This window comes from Cavia porcellus, unplaced genomic scaffold (genome assembly GCF_034190915.1).
Source record: "Cavia porcellus strain 051 isolate PalLab524CR breed Dunkin Hartley unplaced genomic scaffold, mCavPor4.1 scaffold_5, whole genome shotgun sequence".
Lineage (NCBI taxonomy): Eukaryota > Metazoa > Chordata > Mammalia > Rodentia > Caviidae > Cavia > Cavia porcellus.
The window spans coordinates 54,895,382-54,913,257 of NW_026947488.1; the positions used below are offsets into that span (position 1 = coordinate 54,895,382).

At 41.0% G+C, this 17,876-nt stretch overlaps 1 protein-coding gene and 1 pseudogene across 1 annotated transcript; both read left to right on the forward strand.

Moving 5' to 3' along the window:
- The first annotated feature begins 3,744 nt into the window (after nucleotides 1–3,744).
- On the forward strand, nucleotides 3,745–5,749 carry LOC100735493 (IQ domain-containing protein F5-like). The gene is made up of 3 exons (XM_003476467.2): nucleotides 3,745–3,891; nucleotides 4,044–4,226; nucleotides 5,305–5,749. The coding sequence occupies exons 1-3, from the start codon at nucleotides 3,874–3,876 to the stop codon at nucleotides 5,731–5,733; spliced, it is 630 nt and encodes a 209-aa protein (XP_003476515.2). The 5' UTR covers nucleotides 3,745–3,873; the 3' UTR covers nucleotides 5,734–5,749.
- A 3,405-nt stretch (nucleotides 5,750–9,154) lies between these two features.
- On the forward strand, nucleotides 9,155–9,955 carry LOC100735771 (S-formylglutathione hydrolase-like; annotated as a pseudogene).
- Nucleotides 9,956–17,876: the final 7,921 nt, after the last annotated feature.

A 17,876-nucleotide genomic window follows, 5' to 3' on the forward strand; every position in this document is an offset into this window, starting at 1 on the left:
CTAACCTGCATTGTCCCTGCGTGCACCTCAGATAACAGCAAATTGGAGAGGGCAGCAAAACTCCGGTCAACACACTTCAGAAAAACCATAAGCAATACAGAGAAGGCCAGGGACCTGCACAACACACCTGTCTGAAAGATAGCAGAAACATGACAAGAGACAGAAATTTTAAAAAACCTCCAGCTGCTGATCCTGGGAAAATAATCCCAGGAAAGGTAAACACAGAAGAGAACCAGTGCAGCAATCATGCAATATTAGCCACAACCTCAGCGGACATAAAGAAATACCTTCGTAACCTCACAGATGAACTTAAAACTGAAATTCTAATCCAAGTGAGGCAAGATATAAAAAGAATAATTAAAGAAATGCTAAGCTCCTCCCAAGAAAACACAGATAGAAGAATGGAGGAACCCAGAAAAGGAAGAGAAACCTTTGATGAAGAATATAAACAAAACCTAGAATACATGAAACAGATCAAAAGAGATTACCAGGAAACTAAAAACTCCATTGAAAGCTGGCAAAATGCCTCAACAGAAACTAAAGTTAGCCTTTTGAAACTTGAAGAGAGATTTATAATGTGTGATCATGAAAGAAAAGATCTCTTAAAAATAACAAGGAACCAGGAAGAAACAATTCAAAGGCTCGAAGACAACAATAAGATCTATAACTTAAGAATAAAAAATATGAGCAAAGAAGCAGGAGTAACCACAAATGAATTACAAAGACTATTCAGAGAAATAATTAAGAAAAACTTCCCAAGCATAGGAAAAAGAAATGATATCTGGATGAATGAAGCATACAGAACTCCAGCCACCTACAGCCAAAACAGATCTACACCCAGGCATATAAATAATCAAGATTCCAGAAATCCACCACAAGAACAGAATATTAAAAGCAGCCAGAGAAAAGAAGCAGATCATCTACAAAGGAAAAATCATCAAAATGACAAACTTGTCAACACAAACTCTCAAATCAAGAAGAGCTTGAGGGAAATAGTCCAAGCCCTGAAACAAAATAACCTCCAACCCAGACTGATGTATTCAGAAAAACTCTCCCTCAAAATTAATGGAGAAATAAGATATTTCCAAGACAAGGAGGAACTGTGGGAATTCATGGCCACCAATCCAACCCTACAGAGAGAGAGAGAAAAATACCAGGATTCCAGCAACAGTGGCAGAGAGGCCTCAATGCATGGGGCAGACAGTGGAATTAAGGAGCAAAGTGGACAAATAATAGCAGAAAAATAGATAGCAGAGATGAGGCAGAGAAGGTAGGCTATAAACTTCAATATAGATAGCCTTGATACACTAACAAAAAAGAAACAGGCAGAGTAGATTAGGAGGCAGGATCCATTGAGATGCTCTGAATAGGAAATATACCCAACCTGAAAGAGGGTTAATAAACTGAAAGTCAAAGATGAGAAAACGATGCTATATGTAACAGGAAAACAGAGAGAAATAGGGACAACTCGTCCTGTAGCCGCAGATAGATTGGAAAGTTATGACACTTTTGGGCAGTGTAGAACTACACAGCGGGAAGGAAGGAAAACTTTGTGGCTTTAGTAAGTAAATGAGTACAGCTCAAGCTAAAGCTCAGGGGTAAAAATGTTCAGCAACACTCGGATAGATAATGGGTTGACTCCCTAATCTAAAAACTAAAGGATCTAGTGGGATCCAAAGTATACAAAGCATCCTGAGAAGGGGAAAGGTGAAAAATAGCCTACAAAAGGAAAGCAGAGGACATTGTTAATAGTGTATCAGGATTTAAAAGGCACAGTAGTCTTATCACTCTGTTTAGTTTGATTTTATTTTGTTCCGGTCTATCTACTCATATTAGATTTGAGGGCACAGACAGCTATCCCCAAAATAGCAGGTTATATCATGATAACTATCCTTAATTTCCTATTAACTTAAACTGAAATCCTGTGTTATTTACATTGTCTTACTATGACTGATCTTATTTGAATCTGGTTTGTTAGATTACTGTTTTGCCTTGACTGTTTTTATTTGAATTTGGTATGCTTGATAGTATCAAGTCTAAGAGTAGAGGCAACTACTCTGAAGATGACAAGATGTAAAAGATACCCATTCCAGTTTGATTATTAACTGCTTTAAAAGTCCTACAATGTCTCCACAATTGTGTTTTTATTAAAATAGCTATGTAATGCTATGTTCAATTATATTATGTCTGATGATGTAGACAATTCTATTGAAAATAACAAGAGAAAGCATAGTAACTACTGTAGATCACCTAATATTGTGGTCTTATATGTCTTTTTCATTTCATGCGTTTATAGGAATATGATTTGTTTTATCTTGCTTTGTTTTGTTCTTCCATCTAATATAGAAAGGATAGATGTTAAGGATACATGTTAAGACTCTTCCATGCGTAGAACCAATAAACAGTTTATGAGAACTGATCTTATGACACATGATGAAATGAACAAATATTTTGAAGAAAAAGTGGCACTACAGTACCCAGTGCTGATCCAGGAGTATCATAATGTGAAACCCAGCAATACTATTATTCTTTGCTCAGAGTGATCTTTTGTTGAATAGAACTGGTTGCAGTCTCGCTGTTTGTTATATGCTCCATTTTTGTATCTTGAATAACTATTTGTAAGGGGACAATATGTAAATATCAACTAGTGATTTCTTACTGTTTATTCTTTCTTTGAAAGTATGTATTATTTCTACCCATTTTCTGTTTTGTTTAGTCTTTCTTTAAACAAAATTTTTAAAAAAAGAGCAAAGAGAGGGAAAGGTAGAAACGACTGTCAGTTTCTTATTGTATTATCTTGAACTCTTGCATTGTTTACTAAGTTTATTAGATTTGGCTTTGTTCTGCCTTTTGTTAGATTTTATGCTTTCAGAAGGTAAGGGCAGTTATTTTGAATATAATGGGAAATATTATGGTAATCATGGTTTCCTATTATATTGTTTTGAAGTCTTATAATGCTTTCATTCATTGGTCTGATTTTATTTTGTTTTGTTTGATTTTATTATGTGAGATTGTATGAATGCTATTTTGAAGAAAACAAGACATTATGGTAGCTATTGCTGATTTACTATCATCTTGTTTTGAAGTCCTATCATGCTTTTGTTCTTCTGTTATGATTGGTTCTATTCTGTTGTGTTTTATTTGATTTTATTATGTGTGATGTTATAGATTTTTTGGGGAAAATGAGGTATTATAGCAGCCATTGTTTATCTCCTGCTATTTGGTTTTGAAGTCCTGTAATGCTTTCATTCTTTTGAATATTATAAAATATTTGAATATTTTATAATATTATATTGTTATGTTTGATATTATTGTGTGTGAAGGTACGCTCAATTATTTCAAGGAAAAGAGACATTATATTAGCTACTGTTGATGTCCTGTTGTTTTGTTGTGAAGTGCTGTGTTGCTTGCATTTTCCTGTTCTAATCTGCTTTGTTTCATTCTGTTTTCTTTTGTTCTCTTTAAAATAAAAAAAAATCTTAAAAAACTCCTATTGATGCATATTCAAGTTGTCTCAGTGTTATGGTTTTTCACTTGGAGCTTAATGACTACCTTGTCTACACTTTTATGCCAGTGAACCAATATCTCTAGTGTTAACCTCTTTTGTATTTTGGTACATTACAATACATTTTGGGTATTTTTGCAGAAAGAATGGAAACTTTCACAAAAAAAAGACCCAACTTTAAGAGATTATCTATTTGCTTATGTCATTGGTTCTCTTATGACATCATAGTCTTTCCCTTCCCTCACTCTTTTGGCTACCTTGTAGGTGGAGGAGTGCAGACTTGGGCATGATGGAAACATTTACCTCCTAATCATGGGCAATTTGGAGGATCACAGACCTGAGGGGTTTGAGCTATCTACCTAGAAGTCATGGGCATTCAATTTTGTGTAAGAGCAGGCCTGCCCCTCAAACTTGCAGGCTTGGGAAGGGAGATTTCTGTAGATAATCAGAGCATGAGACTTATACCTAGAGAAACTGGTCAACTAAAGAAGTTCAGTATGTAATAAAATGAACCTGTCCCTTTAAACTCTGGTTACAGAAAGATGGTAAGATATGTGATATCGTCCTTCAAGATCCTGAGGAAATTATTGTGGTGCAAAAGAAGCAAGCAGAAAAAACTCCAAAACCAAAACCAGAACCAAAACCAAAACCAGCACCAAAATCAAAACCAGCACCAAAATCAAAACCAGCACCAAAACCACCACCAAAACCAAAACCAAAGGTAGGTGCTGCAGACTCCCAGAATTTGGGATGACCTCTGGTCTATGTCACCAGATCTATGTCTATATCTCTGACCTGTGTCACCAGATTTACGGTAGTCTTCTTTCTGGCTTGTAGCATAAAATGGTTATAGAATTTGTTATCCAAACTAGGATATATTTGGGAGTGAAAGGTATTGTTATTAAATATTAGCACAACTGCCAGCAACCAAGAATTTCCCAGCCAACCAGAAAAAGTGGGTGCCTTATCCGAGGCTGGATGAGCAGGCACTGACTCATGCTTTGCTGTCTTCTTCCCCAGTCTCTCTAGCAGATGGAGTAAGGCAGATAACTGAGGCAGGCAGATTTGGTGGGGGAGGAGAAACTGACAAGTGGGAGTTTGGAATCTGGGGAGTGGTGTCATGAGGACTGCTGGGGAATGCATGGCCAAGCTAAGGGAATCCCAAGGCCAGATTTCTGCAGGAGCCTGTACACACGTGTGCACACGTGTGTGGGTTGGTAGACACTGAAGGCACGGAACCAAGAGCAGTGAAGGTGAGAAATCAGTGAGAAAGGCTCCAGGCTGTGTGGGGCAGAGACACTTTTAATAGTGGGATTAACAGAGGGAGGAGCAGGCCGGGGATGGAGGTGGTGTCAGGGAAGAGAGGGCAGGGGGAGCAAAGGATGCCACTTCCCCATAGGTAGGAGGGTCTGAAGGGCAGGTGAGGAGTTGTAGGTAGGTAGTGAGACCCAGGGGCAGCCTATGGATCCGAGGACTCTTGCTGCAAACTGGCCAACCAGGTCCATGGAAAACCAAGGGCAGAAGGGCTCACCTCTCAGGACGAGGACCCTGAGACTCGGAGGTGGGGGTGTTGTGTGTGCACATTAAGTGACACAGCAGAGAGAAGCAGCCAGAGGCAGGGTATCTGCCTGGTCATTAGCTTTCATTGTTGCCCTCCCAGTTGCTCAAGCTTCAGGGGAAAAGACAGTTGCTGGCAGAGAATGAGGAAACTTCACTGATACTCCGCGGGGTTGAAATTTTGGAGAATGTCCTAAATGTCATTTCTTTACCTTGCATGGCCCCTGCTGCTCAAAATGAAGAAATCTCCTGACCTCACAAAGCCAGCTACAAAGATCCAGGCCTGGTGGCGGGGCACGCTGGTGAGGAGGACATTGCTGCATGCTGCCCTCAGTGCATGGACCATCCAGTGCTGGTGGAGGCAGAAGCTGGTCTGGCTGCTGGAGAAGAAGCGGAGGGCAGCGCTGGAGTTGTATGCACAGCAAACATGGGCAGCTGTGAGGCTCCAGTCCTGGTACCGCATGTGGCGCATCCGCCAGCGGTACTGTCATTTGCTCAATGCTGTCCGCACCATACAGGTCTCCTGGCGCTGGCACAAATGCCATACGCGTGGTTTTTTCCAGGGCTGCTATGAGATTACAGGTGACCACCTAAACCTTCACCTCGACATCTTCCTAGGATCCCAGGTTTGTCGCATTACAGACTGCATCCCCTTTCCAATAAAGAACTGACCAAGTCTGCTCCAAATACTGGATGAGTCACTACATCTTTGTTAGATGAGTCAGTAGAGGCTCCCAATTTAACAAAGGGTCAGAAAAAATAATGACAAGTTAAAATGTCCCTCAAAATTTTGCTCTGGGAGATGAGGGAGAGTAGGGATGGGAGAGCAGGGAGGGAATGTCTGGGCCTCTGGGGACAGAAGGGAGTGAGAGCCTCACGGGATGAGCAGGGTGATTAGCAATGTCTGCTCTGTTGGGAAGGGTCAGCTTCAGAGTCTCCTAGGCCTCTAACTCCAGGGGGCCTCCTCACTGCTGTCTGTATCAATGGAGGCCCGAAGCTGTGCACCGTTTTTCACTCTTCGTCCTGCAACACTTTTGCCCTTTGCACCCACAAAGTGAGAAGCCCTCCCCCTTCCCACTCATGCTCCTTATGATCCTGCGTGCTCTGGACCTGACCACTGCACCTTCCTGAGCTGTTCCCTGGCTGCTCCTCTAGTCATCAGGCCCCAGAGCAGGTCGTGCCTAGAGTGCTCCATCTCAGCACTTTGCACTGGCCCTGTTTTCCCAAAGAGTTTCATTTCATTCAGATTTGTCTCTGCACATATCATAAGCCCCACCCCTGCAAGAGCTTCCTTTGTCTCCTTGATTTTTTTTTTTTTGAGACAAGGTCTCACTATGCAATTCAGGCTGGCCTTGAGCAGGCCTTGAGCTCATTTTGTAGCCCAGGCTGGTCTGGAACTTGCAAGGATCCTTCTGCCTCTGCCTCTCAAGTACTGGGATTACAGGTGTGTGCCACCCCACCTAGCTACTATCTCTCTAATTTACTTATAATGTATAAATCAGCTGCTATCTGATTCAGAAGGCCTGATTGTGATTCAGCCATGAATGGTCACCTATGAGCCAAATTTGAAGGATTTAGAATTTGCCTTATTCATTGGGTCAGCAGAAGAGAGCCATGTACATCATCAGCCACTTATGAATCACTACTTTCAGGACAAGTAAACTGCTACGGGTCTTCTCATGCCCTTGCTTCACTTACACAAAGCACACAGGTGGCAGCTTTCACTTCCAGAAATCTCTGCACTCTGCTCATAAAGAAAGTGGGCAGTTTTCCCATGGGGAGATCCTGTTGTGGGTGTTGCGCATAAGACAGAAATAGTGAGAGCACTGAGTCTCAGACGTGAGCCCATGCCACATCATGGAGAGGGCTTCTAAAAGCTGATAATGGGGCCCTACCCAGGCTCCCTGCTTCTGTAGGAGAGATTCATGAATGTTATACTTTTCCAGGTGATGCTATGAGCACTCTTCTGGGGGGGGGGCTCTTAGAGAATCACTAGGTTAGAGCTTAGGCAATCAGGATCAAGGTGACTGTGAATAGCAGCACAACAAAACTCAGAGTGGCTTAAAGGAATGGGAAATTTATTTCTCCTTCCTATAGACAGTCCATGCCTGGTATGCCTCTCCATGGGCTGAGTAGTCCTGGCCTATTCTAACCCTGTCTTCTCCATGTATTCCCCCATCCTCAAAGTGTGACCCCAAAATGGTTGTTTCTAACTCAGTAATCCCATGCACAATCCAATCAGCAGCAAAGAAGGAGCAAACTTTTCTCCTTTTCTTTAAGGGCATATCCTTGAATTTCCAAGAGCCACTTTGCTCCAGCTCAGGAGGATATAAAAGATGATCAAATAAATGGAGAGATGTACTACGCTTATTGATAGAATGACTTGACACTGTAAGGTTGTCAGTATTCTCTGAGTTAGTAATTTATACTGATATTATAATAAAATAAACATAAATTCTTATGCAAATCTCATCAGGAGTTTTTGAACCTGACAAACATGCAAAACAGTTATATCAAAGAATACATGTCCACAGTTAGTAAAGTCTGCTTTGAGAATAAAGAAGAGACAAAGAATAAGACTGTGCTTGGTCACACTAAAATGAATCACAAAATATTAAAATAACACTGTGCAATGGAAGCACATAATGTGCACTGAAACTACTGAGAATCTAAGGTGGGCAACAATCATTTATTTATGCCTTTTTATGGGTTCACCCCATTCTCCTCCCTCCTGCATACAGCCATGTAGCAATCAATCTCAGAGCCTAGCAGAAATGGCCCCCTAGCACTTGCCTGTTCCTCTACCAAGGTGAAACAAAAGCAACAAGTGTGTAGCTGCACGGCCATCAGAGTACACTGGAATTCAACAACAGAGAAAGAGGTCTGGTGACATGCAGAGAGTAGGGATAGGAGCATTACAAGAAAAACAGAACATACCCACAACTGCCATCCAAAACCATGGCTGGGCAGGAAGGGTGTCTCCACTCTGAGAGGGTAAAGATGAGAGTCTCAGCTAAGCACAGAAGCCTGTACCCGACAGATACTCAGCCTGAATACAGAAGAGACCTAGGCCTGGTTTTCAGGTTTGTTTTAGAGAAATCTGCTGCATTTCCCAGTGATCTCCTAGAGCAATATGGCCAGGAGCTATGTTGAGAAGCGTCCTGTTGTCTGAGTTTGTATGGTTCTGGAGTTTAGAATCCCCAGCAAGTTCTCATCTCTGGGACTTCAAAGATATTCCACTGCATTACTTGGGTAGATGGCAGCCTCATGAGACACATTCGGCTCAGAAGAGTGACTGACATAAACTCACTGAGTCCTATGCTGAGGAGATCTTGGACTACCACATGGATGGGAGAAGAGGGTGCCATCCTAAAGCATTGATGCATCTTCCGTCTGAGACGGAAGTGTCACCCGGACTGAAGACACCAGGATTAAACATGCCAGATTACCTGGATCCCACCACCCAACTCTCAGAACAGAACTGTGCAGTTCATAGTGGCACATGCCCAGCACTCTGGAGGTAAGGCAAGAGGATCACTGTGAATTCGAGGCCAGCTTGGGCTACATAGTGAGTTTAAGACCAATCTGAATTATGGAGTGAGACCCTGTTGCAAAAAGTTAAAAAATAAAAGAAAACAGAAGATAAAACAAAATAAAGAAGCACTGAGTGAACATGTGTCCAGAGGGGCATGTACACAGAAAGAAGGCTTTCCTGAAGCTTTTTGTGACCTTGTCAACATATTAAGAGGACAGAAAGAAGTCTTCATCTGTATGGAAGGAAGTCAATTGAGAACAACAGTAGAAAATAAGGTTTTCAATACATCATGTTTTGAGATATATCACAAAGAAATATATAAGAGTAAAATGGCTGTGTCAGTAATGAGGGAATCTGAAGAAGCAAGTCAGGAAACGGATTGCTTTTTTGTTTGTTTGAATAAATATTGCAATTAAGTGCTGAAAGACCTCAGTGTAAAATTAAAGACAGATATTTTGGCCCTGCCCTTCCCTGACCATCACTGTACGTGCCACTATGAAGCACCCCGAGGGTCATCTGTCCTACTGAGAAGCAAATACCAGTTTGACAGGAGAAGAATGGCATTGAAGCAGATTTCCAGGAATGAGTGCTTTTGGGGGTTGCAGAAAGTTTTCAAATGTGAGTATGTAACTAAAATGTAAAATGAAATTTACTGACTACATTTCACCAAAGGCAGAAACTACAAAGTGCCCTGCCCTGTATTGACTCTCTGGTTTAACTTGCACAGAATGAAATTTTGTGTGAAAATCTGGTTATCATCAAGCTGCCTCAGAACACGGCTTTGTCGTCATCACTCCAGATGCCAGCCCTCATGGATGCCACATCAAAGGAGAAGACATTATCTGGGACTTTGGTACTGGAGCGGGGTTTTATGTGAATGCGACTGAAGAACCTCAGAAAACTAACTACAGAGTGTGCTCTTGTATAACAGAGGAGCTTCCCCAACTCATCTGTGCCAATTTTCCAGTGAACCCCCAAAGAATGTCTATTCTTGGCCACTTCATGGAAGGTCATGGAGCTCTGATCTGTGCTTTGAAAAATCCTGGGAAACACAAATCTGTGTCAGCATTTACTCCAATTTGCCTCTGCTGAATATTTGTTGAATTTTGGGAACAGATCAAAGTAAATGGAAAGTAAATAGAAGACTTATGATGATCTAGCTGGACATACTGACTGATCAATGAAAAGATGACCAGTTCATTTCAGATGGAAGCTACTCCCAGATAACTTCATCACTGCCTGTACAGAAAAGAAAATTCCTACTGTTTTTAGATTACAAGAGGGTTATGATCAGAGTTACCTTTCTCACCTTTATTGCTGATCACATCTGACATCGTGCAAAATATCTGAACCCATGAAAAACTTCAGATGAAAGAATGCCTTCAAGATTATAAAAGTTAGAATCACTGAGAAAAAAATATTTCTAAATATAGCATTTCACAATGCTAAAAGAGCTTCGTTCTACAGTTGAATGAAATATAAAGCCTGCTTCTGATTTTAAAAGTTACTTTACCAGGGGAGAGAAAAAAATGGTGACTTGCTAGGAGGCTGGATGCAGTGTCTTTGCAGAGAAATCAGATCAGATGCTAGAATATGACAACATGGAGAGGTCCAGACGAATGGATGATTCTTATTAACCAAGGCAGTAACCAAAGGGAAAAATAAAAGTAGGAAGAGGAAGGAAAAGCATGAATGGAGAGCTGAAGCCTGATGTTCTTAGTGAGCCCCGTTTGCACGCTGTACTAGGTGCGCCCAGCCATCCAAGGTTAAGCTGAGACTGTGGCTGCAGTAATGGGAGTCGGTGAATCCCAGACCCTTAACGGGAGGATGTGGCACAGTGAGCAGTGGATCCAAGGGGAAAAGCTATATTGGCTCTCAGCGACTGCTGGAAATTGAGACCTGGGGCCCTGCAAAGCAGCCAAAGCCACCTGGTCGCACTGGAGGAGACTGCATGAAGCTCCTGGGCTCCAAAGCTGGACACCGCGCAGTTTTCTGACCAATCTGCACTGTGCTGGGAATGCAATGAAGACATCCAGTGCAATGTGCAGTGAACCCAAAAGGAAGATCTGCATTGAGTCCTGGTGAGTACTAGGGACTAGGTCCTATGGCTGCTGTCACTGGCTGGAGGACATCTTGGAATTGGGCAGAGCCTGGAACCACGGCAGTGTCAGTGACACAGAGAGGACTGGTGGAAGACATCTTGGAGTTGGGCAGAGCCCAGCGCCACGGTGACATCAGATAGTTGCTCCTGGTGCAGAGAGGTATGGTGGAGGACATCTTAGAACTGGGGAGAGCCTGGCACCATGATGGTGTCAGTGATACAGAGAGGACTGGTAGAGGACATCTTGGAGTTGGGCAGAGCCTGGCACTGCGGTGATGTTGATAGTCACCCCTGGTGCAGAGAGGTCTGGTGGAGGACAGCGTGGATTTGGGCAGAACCCTGCACCATGGTGATATCAGTCAGCTGCCCCTGCACAGAGAGAACTGGCAGGGTCTTCTGGGGCTGAACTACACCTCTGGTTGGACCGCAATAAGCAGATACAAAATTGTCACAACTCTGTGACATCCACAAGGTACAGCCTAACTTGCAGATTGACTGGCATAGAGTTTGAAAGCTAGCCTGCACTGTCGCTGCATCTCTGCCTATACCTCAGATAACAGCAAACTGGGGAGGGCAGCAAAAACTCCAGTCAGCATGCTTTGGAATGACCCTAAGCAATACGGAGAGGGCCAGAAACCCCCAGGACACACCAGTCTGAAGGAAACCAGAAACATGACAAGAGATAGAAATTTTTAAAAATCTCCAGCTGCTGAACCTGGGAAAATAAGCCCAGGAGAAGTAAACACTGCAGAGAACAAGCACAGTAACCATCCAATACTAAATACAGCATCAGCCAATATAAAGAAATACCTTCATGACCTCATAGATGAATTTAAAACTGTACTTCTGATTCAAGTGAGGCAAGATATAAGGAGATTAATTAAAGAAATGATAAGCCCCTCCCAAGAGAACACAGATGGAAGAACAGAGGAAATCAGAAAAGAAAGAGAAACCTCTGATGAAGAATTTAAACATAACCTAGAATACATAAAACAGATCCAAAGAGATTACCAGGAAACTGAAAACTCCATTGAAAACTGGCAAAATGCCTTGACAGAAACTAAAGCTAGCCTTTTGAAACTTGAAGAGAGATTTATGATATTGAGAAAGAAAAGCCCTCTTAAAAATAACAAGGAACCAGAAAGAAACAATTTAAAGGCTAGAAGATGACAAAAGGATATATAATTTAAGAATAAGGCATGTGAGTGATGAAGCAGGAGTAACCAAAAATGAACTACAAAGAATATTTATAGATATATTAAAGGAAAACTTCCCAAGCATAGGAAAAAGAAATGATGTCCAGATAAATGAGGCATTCAGAACTCCAGCCACCTACCAAAACAGATCTACACTCAGACATATAATAATCAAGATTCCAGAAATCCACCAAAAGAACAGAATACTAAAAGTAGCCAGGGAAAAGAAGTGGGAAAATGGGAAATTTATCAAAACAACAACAGACTTATCAACAAAAACTCTCAAATTGAGAAGAGCCTGGGGAGAAATTATCCAAGCCCTGAAAGAAAATAATTTGCAATCAAGACTAATGTACCCAGAAAAACTCTCTCTCAAAATTAATGGAGAAATAAGATGTTTCCAAGACAAGGAGGAACTGTGGGAGTTCATGGCCACCAACCCAACCCTACAGAGAGTGCTAAAGGACATTCCAGAGAGAGAGAGAGAAAGGGATACCAGGATTCCAGCAACAGTGGCAGAGAGGCCTCAATGAATGGGGCAGACAGTGGAATGAGGGAGTAAGGTGAACAAATTAGAATAGTAAAGTGGAGTAGCAGACATAAGGCAGAGACAGTAAACTATAATCTTTAATATAGATAGTCTTGAAACACTAAAATAAAAAAAAAACAGGCAGAGTAGATTAGGAGGCAGGCTCCATCAAGATGCTCTGAATGGGAAATACACTCAACCAGAAGGAGGGTTAATAAACTGAAAGTCAAAGATGAGAAAGTGAAGCTATATGGAACAGGAAATCAGAGAGAAATAGGGACAATTCATCCAGCAGCCGCAGATAGATTGGAAAGCTGTGACACTTTTGGGCAGTGTAGAACCACACAGCCAGAAGGAAGGCAAACCCTATGACTCTAGTGAGTAAAGGAGTACAGCTCAAGATCAAGCTCAGGGGTAGAAAGGTTCAGCAACACTCAGACAACAGGCTGGCCCCCTAATCTAAACACTAAAGGGGCTAGTGAGACCCAAAACGTACAAAGCATCCTGAGAAGGGGAAAGGTGAAAAATAGCCTAAAAAGGGAAGGCAGAGGTCATTGTTAATAGTGTATTGGACGTAAAAGTCACAGTAGTCTTATCACTGTTTAGTTTGAATTTATTTTGTTCCAGTCTGTCCACTCATATCTGATTTGAAGGCACAGACATCTAACTCAAAAATAGCAGGTTATACCATGGTAACTATCCTTAATTTCCTATTAACTTAAACTGAAACCCTGTATCACTTACATTGTCTTACTAACTGATCTTATTTGAAGCTGGTTTGTTAGACCGTGGTTTTGCGTTGGCTGATTTTATTCGAATTCGGTATGCTTGATAGTATCAAGTCTAAAAGTAGAGGCAACTACTCTGAAGTTGACAAGATGTAAAAGATATCCATACCGGTTTTGATTATTAACCGCTCTCAAGTCCTACAATATTTTCAAAGTTATATTTTTATAAAAATAGCTATGTAATACTATGCTTCACTATATCAAGCCTGATGATGTGGACAAGTCTTTTGAAAATAACAAGAGAAAGCATAGTAACTATGGTAGATCACTTAATATTGTGGTCTTATGTGTCTTTTTCATTGCATGTTTTTCTAGGAATTTGTTCTGTTGTCTTGTTATGAGAAAGGATAGATATACATGTAGAAATTCACACATGGGAAAAATTTTTTAAACTATTTATGGGAACAGAATATATAATGCAAGATATAATGAACAGATACTCTGAAGAAGAAGAGACACTAAGAAACCCAATGATAATTCTGTAGCATTATGATATAAAATCTAGCAATACTATTATTCACTGTTCAGAGTGATATTAGTCTAGTCTCTTTAAGTTCAATTTCAGCATATGTAAAGATAAGGACAGCTACTACAAAGAGAATGAGAGACACTATGGTAGTCATTAGTGTCTTCCCCAATGTCAGATATTGAAGACTTAAAAAGCCTTCACCATCCTGTAATGATTTGATTAGTTCTATAATATGCAGTATGTATTCAATGTGTGTGAAGATGGCGACAACTATTTAGAAGAAAACTAGAGACAATAAGATAGACAGTGAAGATCTCCAGTGGACTTGTTTTGAAATCTGTGTTTCTTTAAATTGTTTCCTTTTGAACTGCTTTGTTCTGTTTTGATATGTTTAATCTTACCCTCTTTAAAATAAAAAAAAGTGTGTAGGACTGATAACCATATTACTAAGTTTTTGTTGGGTCATTGAGCAGAACTTTTGGCAGTGTCACTATTTGAATGTCACTTGACATACTTTAATTTTGTAACCTGAACAACTATTTCTAAGATGACAATATGTAACTTATCAACTGGTGATTTCTTACTGTTTTATTTTTCTGAATTCCGTATAATCTCTATTCTTTTTTCTCAATTTTTTTGTTTCTTTCTCTTTAAATAAAGTTATTTTACCAGTGTTCATGTAGGAAAATTTTGATAATTCACAGATTTTTTTAGCAGTCATTTGCAAGTCTTTGTTATATTAACTTTCAGTCACAGATTACAAGTATAATCCTATTCACATCATAGAATACTGTCTCTGGAACAGAGAATGTAAAGGTTATTTAGCCCAGATTCTCCCTTAATCCAGACTTTCAGCATCTGCAATCATGGAGTGTCGACTCAATTTCTAGGAGGCATTTAGTGGTTGCCAGCTTTAGAGCAAGGAAGTAGCATCAAAAAAATGAAATATCACCATTATATCTATGGGACAGCTAAAACTAAAAAACAAGTTTCTAAACTCCGGTCCAGTGATTTTTTTTCTTATTTTTTTTGAGCTGACTAAATCTTTGAGCACTGGTTTTTGTAATGTCTCTCATGAATTAAATATAGTAAGTCCCTGATTTATGAACTAGTTCTATTTCCAGAGAGCATTCATAAATTGGATCTTTTTTAAGTCCAAGAAAGTGAGTCTTACATACCTTTGACACAAATATACAATGTGAAGCATAAAGAAGCCTGACACACAAAGATACTATAAATTATTTTTACTTTTACACTTACCTTAAAATGGTAGACACATGCGCCAAACAAGGAATGCTCTTGAAGGCTGGTTGGTTCACTTGTGAAAATTCACAACCCAGGGGCTATGGATTTAGCTCAGCGGCATAAGCGCCTGCCTTGCAAGCAGGCAGTCGTGAGTTCGATCCCCGGTACCGATAAAAAGGAAAAAGACAAAAAAAAAAAAAAAAATTCACAACCCAAATGTTCATAAGTCAGGAACTTAATGTAATAAGATTCAATCTGAAATGGCTGAATTAAACTTATACATTTCATATGTTACTGTAATTATTTTTCCTTAATCATATGCAGAAATTTAACTTGGTGTGCTTACTAAAAAAATTTGTTTTTTTAGTAAATACTAAGTTACATTCCTGTATAAACTTTAAAACTTTGAAACTTCATAAATTTGCTTTGATAATATAGGGGTTTTTTCCATTAAAGAAAATGTTTCCTTGTTTTAAATATTCAGTAAGAACTGAGAGTAAATGACAAGCAAGGAAAACAAGATTAGGTTGTCAAAATTATAAAATTAGTATTATTTTAATGTAAATACAGATAAATTAGTACAACTTACAGATCAGTAGTCAAGGTTTGAGTTCTACGATGAGCTACACACAAAATAATTCTAGTCTTGTGTACTCTAAAAAGATAATAATTCATGAATTTTGTTTGCCTGTTTATGAATGAAGTTTTTTAACAAAAAGTTAAAGATGTCTGTGGAATGCAAGACAACCACGAAAATAGTTAAAAGGCCAAGATAGGTCTGAAAAGATATTAGCAAAATTGTTATTTGATACAGGCCTCTGTGTTCCTGGGACAACGCAAGCTGCTCTACTTGGTTGCCAGTGAAGGAAGGGGCTGGCAATGGACTAAAGCAGGGGTCATCCTTGGGAAAAGACACACTCACCAACACTGAAAAGTCTGGTCCATTTTTGGCAGAAAGGAAAGGGGCAGGTGTTTCCTCTCCCCCAACATCTGTGAGCCCAGAAAAGTCAACCTAGACGTTGGGTCACATCTGCTCTTGTGACATCATGGCCATCTCTTTCTCTACCACATGACCTGGCCCTGTTTAAGGTTACAGGAGCAACAACCAGAAAGGGATGAACACCTGACGCCCCATCTCCATCATGGGCAGTAAACAATCTGTAAGATTCCATCAGACTCGCTCCCCTGGGGAAGGAGAGTTGTATAAGCAATGGGAAGTTCCAGATGATGCTATGGGGCCTAGGCTAAGCAGAGAGCAGGGACACAGGAGACTTTGCAAAGCACCTGGACCTCACCCATTCTCCCGCCCCATTCTGATTGCAGACAGCAAAACCAGACAAAACACCACAGAAAACAAAGGAATTGAAGGTATGTAGGGGGAAAACATGAAACTATTGATATCTGACCTCTGGTCCTTGAAAGATAAGCCACTGAACTGGCTCAGAATTGGTCTTCTGCCCCCGAAGCCCCTCCTTATCCATGTGCACAGGATAGGATGGACGTTAAACAATGGAAAATGGAAAGGTAAATAAGGGTTTGCCTCAGTCTATAGGGGAATAAACTGAAGGAGGCACAGATGTCAATAGAAACAAAGGGAAACCAGCCCCCAGAGACCTGTGGGATAGCATGAGACTTCAGGAGGCAGCATGCTAGGCTGGCTGAGGACTGAGGTGCAAGCACAGATGCAGAGGTCCCTCTGCATGGGGACCCTTTGGCTCCTCTCACATTGAGTGGATCTCTTCCATCAAAAGTGTTTCTGCTAGTTCTACGCACCTGTCATATCCACAAGGCAAGGGTTTCTGCACTTCATAACTGAGAACAATGCAGCTCAGAAAGTGGACACAAGTGACTAAACACAGGCAGGACAGAAGTAGAGGAAAAACCCTACACATCTTTTCTGGGTCCTGAGAGCCACCAGGGGAAGCATCCACTATAGAGAACTACCTGTGTCTGATGGTGACAAACACATTGTGGGCCCTTTGCTTTTCCTGATGTGTTGCTTCCTGCTAAACTATGCTGGAGCTAAGGCTCAGAGCCTCCCTTTTCCGCTCTCCCTCCCCAACACCAGCTTCTCCAGGGTGCTGAACACATGTAGGACACCTCTGTTATCCTCTCCCACCTTGCATGGCTTGCTTGTTCATCCAGATCACAGAAGGCAATTTGAAGCCAATGGCCTTTCAACTCTAATGACATTGAATTCATTCTCTCTCACACAACACCTTTGTGATTACACCGAGATCTAACTGTTAGCACTCTGTAACATAAGATTAAGAAGCACTGACACCCTTGCCTTGCTTCCAGATTCATGGAAAACATTGAGTGCTTTGCTAATAGCTGGAATGGTAATCAGAGGAATGTTTCTGACTTGAGAAAGATCCCTCTAGCCCAATTTTGTGAGTAATTTTTAAAATCAGATTCATTCCCCTGAGGATCCAGAGTTGTACCAACAATCAGAAGTCCCAGGTGATACTATGGGACCTAGGCAGAGCAAGAAACAGGGACTTGGGGGACTTTCCACAGCATCTGATCCTGACCCACTCTTATGATTGCAGAAAGGTGGAGAAGATAAAGAAGGAAAAACAAACAAGGAGTCAAAGGTATGTGAGAGAGAGAACATGGGACTATTGGTCCCTGATATCAGTGTCTTTACAAGTTATAGAACCATCTTTGCTCCTACTGAGTTGGACCAGAATTGGTCTCCTGTCCCCAAAGTCCCTTTCTTATCCATTGTGCAGGATACATGGAGGTTGAATAATGGAAAGTGAAAGGTAAATAAGGGTTTGCCTGAGTCTGTAGGGGAATGAACTGAGGGATGCACAGATATCAATAGAAACAAAGGGAAACCAGCCCCCAGAGACTGTGGGACTACATGAGACTTCAGGAGGCAGCACACTAGGCTGGTTCAGGACTGAGGTACAAGTACAGATGCAGAGGTTCCTCTTCATGGAAAT

Coding starts and splice junctions, on each gene's coding strand:
- LOC100735493 (XM_003476467.2), top strand. Junction 4,227..5,304: donor CACCAAAACCAAAACCAAAG/GTAGGTGCTGCA, acceptor CTCAAAATGAAG/AAATCTCCTGACCTCACAAA.